We start from the raw sequence: 5,874 nt of genomic DNA, 5'->3' as shown, positions 1-5,874 counted from the left end.
GCAGTTAGCCAGGCTAGAAAGTTTGCATTTAATCATTCACTTTGAAAAATGGGCGAGGAGTTACTGTCTCTGACTGAGGTAGTAGTTCACAGTTCACTGAGACTAAATAGTAATTCATGGGTAAAGGGAGAGAACCTGTCCTTCCCATGGCCAGCCTCAGACATGCTTGTCCTGTATGTGGGCCGAGAATGAGTGTGAATCATGCAGCAACAGCCAGTGCAGCAGACAGTCGGACTTTGTGTGACAGCTGACCAGATTATAGTCCTTTACCTAGTGTGAGAAGTATGAAAAAGCAGAGAGAGTTACATCAGCAGTCACTCAACTTTTACAATTCCATGTTTGTGTATCTATGCCTGCCTTTTAATCATCAGTAACTGTATGAAAGGAAACAGAAAGGAAATCTGAAGACTTCTAGACTGATAGAAATTGCTTCACTGAACACATGAGAAATTCCAATCAGACCCTCACTGATTTCCCATATTGAGCAGATTAGAGAGGACCCAGATAGCCGATTATGATCTGACAAAGATGTAACAAGAAAGAAAGAAAGAATGGAATAGATTTGCACGTTAAAATTGTGAGAGTGGCTCATGGGAAAGTACTTCGGAAGAGCCGAGCCTACACACAGCTGTCCAGACTCGACTTCAACCTCCGTGCTACAGTTGCTGTCTGTCTTCATGGTCACTTAGGATTTTCTGCCTTTCCTATTTGGGTTGTGTCCAAGGTTATCCCTCTGGGAGGGTGTAAAATAGCTTTTCTATTCAGAATAGAAACTTTGGCTTAATTTGGTTTTGGTTTTCCAAGACAGGGTTTTCCAGGGTGTCCTGGAACTCACGCTGTAGACCAGGCTGGCCTCAAATATAGAGAGCCACCTGCCTCTGCCTACCTAGTGCTGGAGTTAAAGGCATGCACCACCACTGCCTGGCCCATATCTAGATTTAAAATTTTCATTTTAGTGTTGGCTACATTACACGGTAGGTCTCCCATCAGTGGGAGACCCTGCCTATGACACTGTTGCCGAGTGGGCCCACTCCTGTCAATGGCTAGTGGAGAGCAGAAGACAACACACACAGTCCACTTGCTTCTCCCAGGTTGTTGTTCATGGCCAGAGCACCATTCTCAAAGCTTTGACTTCTAGAACCATGTTCATTCTGAAGAACATTTTAGCATCTGTTAATGCTTTGGTAATAATCTTTTATACACAGGACTTTTGTAGCATGACTTTATGACTAAACTTATTGTGCATTAAATTATTTAGTAATATTGAGTTTCTGAATGTTATTTTGTGAAACTTGTTTTAAAATAGTAATAAATCATGTTATTTTATAAAAAAAAAAAAGTCCTTTGGTTATTATTGGTTAATATAGAGTAACTCCCATGACATTTGAATTCTGAAGCAATTCAGCTTTCGAATAGTAGAATCCATGCATGTGGTGACAGGGCCAGGGAGGAGAGAAAGGGAGAGAGCTCAACAGGGGTGGGGAGACATGTAACTTGGATTGATTGATTGATTGATTGAGGCAGGCAAGGTCTCAGTGTGAAGTCCTAGCTGTCCTAGAACTCACTAGGTAGACTAGGCTGGTATCAAACTCAGAGATCTGCCTGCTTCCGCCTCCCAAGTGCTTGGATCAAAGGTGTGTGCCACACCCATCGGAACCAATCTCTGCTGCTTTCTTCCTCACTCAGCACCAGTGAGAATGTCCTTTGCTGACTTTCTAACTCACTGGCCATGTGTCCACTGGAAAGAGCTCTCCCATAGTCAGCTTTCCTACCCTCGACCATCCTTAGTAAAGGTTAGCCAAGAGAGCCCTGAGAAGCAGAGTAACCCCACAGTATCAGGAGCACCATACATTTTGCCAGTGTACAGTCTGTGCTATCAGTCAAAACATAATTTAGTTACAGAATAAACTGCCATGCAGTTTCTACTATACCACTGATAAACCTTTCCTAAAAACTAGAATTTAAAAGTTTTTGAGCAAATAGAAAACAAATTAAATCATAGTTACTTCTAATTAACTGTTAACCTTGCTCAAAGGTTGTGTGTCTGTCAATATCTCAGGTGACTAAGGCAGGAGGCTAGGCAAGTTCAAGAGAAGCCCAGGCTACAGAGGAAACTCTCCTCAGAAAGACTGGGGAAAGGGAATGTATGCTTGTGATCCTGACACTGGTTCATGTTTTGTGTTACGTATGGATGTATGGGTACATAGTTATGCACAGTTCTTATAATTAAATGGTGAAATACTTTTCCTCACTGGATACACTCCATCAGCTATAAGAAGTATACTAAACATGTTGGCACAAGCCTACGTAATACCAGCACTAGGGAGGATGAGGCAGAAGATTATAAGTTCAAAGCCAGCCTCAGCTACATAGCAAGTTGCAGGACAGCTTCCTTTGTACAATGTGAGACTTCTAAAACAACAAACCAGAGCAGTGGGCAGGCCTGAGGTACAATGGTAAAGTGCCTGACCTGCATGCGTGTGGTTTTAGGTTCGCTCCTTGCTACTGAAGAAAACAGTCTAGCAACTACTGAGTTGAGGTTGCATTGGCAGGACAGTGTGGGCTGCTGAGGTGGCACAGCATGTAAAGGCTGCCACCATCAAGCTGCCAACCTGAGTTTGATCCCCCGACCTACATGGTGGAAAGAGAGAGCTGACTCCTACAAGTTGTCCTGTGTCTTCCCCATGTTTTGGCCCACAGTCAAAACATGTACTATGTTCCTATGTGAAGCCAAGGATGCTGACAACATGAAAAATACAGAATCCATCCTTGTTCTTATCTAAGTGTATGAGTTGGGAGTGTGGTTGGTTATCACGTGATAGCAGAATCCGAGCATCTATTAAAGTGTGAGAAGTCAAGTCTTATGTTGAGGGACTCATGTGGTAGGAGAAAATGGGTTCCTGCAAGTTGCCCTTTGACCTCCGTGTTCATACCATAACATGCACAGCAACATCCGTACACACGAGGTTTTAAAAAGAAAAATCTGGAAGAACATATAAGAATATTAGCATTTACAGGCTAGCAGCAGTCACAGTTAGCAAATGGTACCAGAGCCCTGCCACCCCATCCTCTGCCCGTGCATCGGTGCCTTCATGAAGCAGAACCTCTGAGATAGGCAGGCATGTTGTCCATATTACACCAGCTCCAGTCTCAAACCCCAAGAGAAAATTTCATGGCATTTCCAGATTTACCCAGGAGCTCAGAGGTGGGCATCTGCCATCACTCAAACGTATAAAATGGCTGTCGGGAAACAAATACCGTGCACACACGTGACTGGACCATTGCTTCCGCATTGAAACACTGTTAGTCACACCATGACTTTAAAAAGCAAGGTTGCTAGATAACCTATGCTTCAATTCGAATTTTTGTCAAATTTCATAGGAACATATCTCTTCAGTCATTATCACTTGCCTTGAGGAAGTCATGTGACAATTGGAGCAATGAAAGGTAGATGTGGCAGTGTCTGCCTAGAATCCCAGCCCCCGAGAGGGAGGCAGGATCACAGGTTTAAGAGTACTAGCCCATGCTACCTAGTGAGACTGTATCTAAAAGAATCGCTAGGAGGACTGACTCATGCCTGTAACCCCAGCTCTGTGGAGGCTGGAGGCAGGAGGACTGCTCCAAGTTTAAGGCCAGCCTGGGCTACAGAGTGAATTTCAGGCCAGCCTCAGCTACAAAGAGGGACTGTGACAAAACAATCAAGGAACTGGCCAACCAAGATGTGTAGGTAACATTGCAATTTAACTTCATAGAAAGGGGGGTAATTTTTTTTTCACATGAGCAAAAGTCCTTGTTAGGAGAAAAATATATGGAGCTAAATTATACTGAAAAAAAAGAGAATTTTCAAATTTTTATTTGTATACATCTATTCAATAACTTCAAACTTAGAACCCTTAGCATCAACATGACCAATAATTAAATGACAAATCTTTGAAGTGGGGGAAGTGTAGCTTGTCCACGGCCACTCCCCCTGGGACTTATGTCTGTATCTTGCACCGTGAGGACTTGGTTGTGCACCTCCATAAACGTGCGTTTTTCTAACACACCACTTTTAGTCCGAGGATACTTTTCAGGGAAACTTTTCAGGGAAGCGTTGAGCCATGTGGAATTTGAAATCTGCATTTTCAAGATGAGTAATATCATCTTTCCATCTATACAAATGAGCAACGGTGTACAGTAAAAAGCTAGCCACAGTGTTACCGACATATGAGTTGGCGCTGGACCGCCACAGGTGTGCGTGTACTTAGCATCAGAACTTCACAACCATCTTGACAGGAAGTGTCACGTTTTTCACAGCTGTCAAAGCCGTCACCAGGAGGGCTGGCATTAAGCAGAATGAACCACCTTTACTGCTGTAGCCCCTGCCAATTACACAATTCTGTGAATGTCACAGGAATATGCGGGCCTGACTTTCCTCTCCCATCCCTCAGAAAACAAAACAAAACCAGGAGGAGGCTGGGTGTTTACTTTTAGTGGCAGACTTACTAAAACTTCACATGGATATCAAAAGCAGCCTGGCCAGTCCTGGGACTCATAAGTGCCCCTCCAGGCCTAGCTGCAAGAGGGCGGCCTCGGCCTCCTCCTCCTCCTCTTTGGCTTCCTCCTCTCGAATCTGCACCAGTAACTGGAAGAGGTTGGGTGCGGGCCCTTCAGCAGCCCCGGCCAGCCACAACTGCCTTCGGAGGGCCCCGCTGTGGTTGGCCCCAGCGATGACCTGCTCCAGGCGGGCCTGGTTCACGTTATCTTTATCAATGGCCCCCTTGTCCACTACCTTTTGCAGCAGAGGCTCCAGACGGATAACGTAAGAAGATAACTTTTCTCCTGGGTTCTGGTAAGTGTTCAGAAATCTGACCTGTGCATCTCTAGAGCTCTCCACACTGCCGAACACCTGCTCGAGAGCCTTCAGGCATTCTGCGGTGGTTATGGCAGGGTTGTTGGTCTTGAGGATGCGGATGACATCAGCAGCGGGGCCTCTCAAACTCTCCATCAACCGCCGTCTCTTTTCTATGTCAGACACCTGCCATTCCTCTATGACTTCATTTGAGTGCTCCAGCCAGGAATCAAAGTTCTCCTCGCCAGGCCCGGGAATGTCCCTCCCAGAGAACAACGCCAGCTTTTTATACCATATGGACTCAACAAGAGGTTGAATAACATTATCCAAAATATAGTTGAGTATCTCTGCTGGCATTTCCGGGCCTGGAGCTGGAGCAGGGTTCTGAAACCCAAGCACACGAGCAACGTCTTGCACGGTCCACCCTTCCCTAGCTAGAAAGAGGTTCAGCCTTCCCAAAAACTCCGCGTCGGAAGTGGGAGGCTTAAAGAGCACTTTCCAGAGCCCCCCTTTGCCTGGCATCTCCCTGGGGATCAGGGAGTAATCCACTGCCCCAGTGAGCTCTAACAAAGCTGCTTTCGCATTTTCTTCCCTCCAGAACATTCTCCCCAGTACTCGATAGGATACCTGGGGCATCGCAGCTTGGAGGGTCTCTTCGATTTCGGTCTCATCACAGTTCACAGGGATCCCCCAGACCAACAGAGCTCTCTGAGAGTTCACATCCATTCCCCTGCACCAGTCTTCCAATAGTGTCATAGCCATTTAGTCCAACTATTAAGGGTGCCAGTTCTACAGACACTGCTTGGACTGGCTCATGCTGCTACAGGGCCTAGGACAATAATACAACATGCTCTCCTCCCCTGGTAGGCCAGGGGGCGACAAGCTTCAAGCAACCAAAATTACCAAAAGACACCAGAGTTCCGTCTCATCCCTTCCGGGTCCCAAGGGGTCCCAAGTCAGTGCCGGGAGCCACGGGACACTCCGCCTATCACTCGAATGTCGCCCCCTTTGGTCCGGGCAGGGGTGGACTGGCTGCAGCTGTG

At 46.1% G+C, this 5,874-nt stretch overlaps 1 protein-coding gene across 1 annotated transcript; it reads right to left on the bottom strand.

Moving 5' to 3' along the window:
* Window positions 1-4,531: 4,531 nt before the first annotated feature.
* On the bottom strand, window positions 4,532-5,593 carry Pnma1 (PNMA family member 1). Its single transcript, XM_076920882.1, has one exon. It carries the CDS (start codon window positions 5,591-5,593, stop codon window positions 4,532-4,534), a length of 1,062 nt encoding a protein of 353 aa, XP_076776997.1.
* Window positions 5,594-5,874: the final 281 nt, after the last annotated feature.

This window comes from Arvicanthis niloticus, chromosome 23, assembly GCF_011762505.2.
Source record: "Arvicanthis niloticus isolate mArvNil1 chromosome 23, mArvNil1.pat.X, whole genome shotgun sequence".
Classification (NCBI taxonomy): domain Eukaryota; kingdom Metazoa; phylum Chordata; class Mammalia; order Rodentia; family Muridae; genus Arvicanthis; species Arvicanthis niloticus.
Note: the sequence above shows the minus strand (reverse complement) of the source record. Positions and strands in the feature narration are given on the sequence as shown.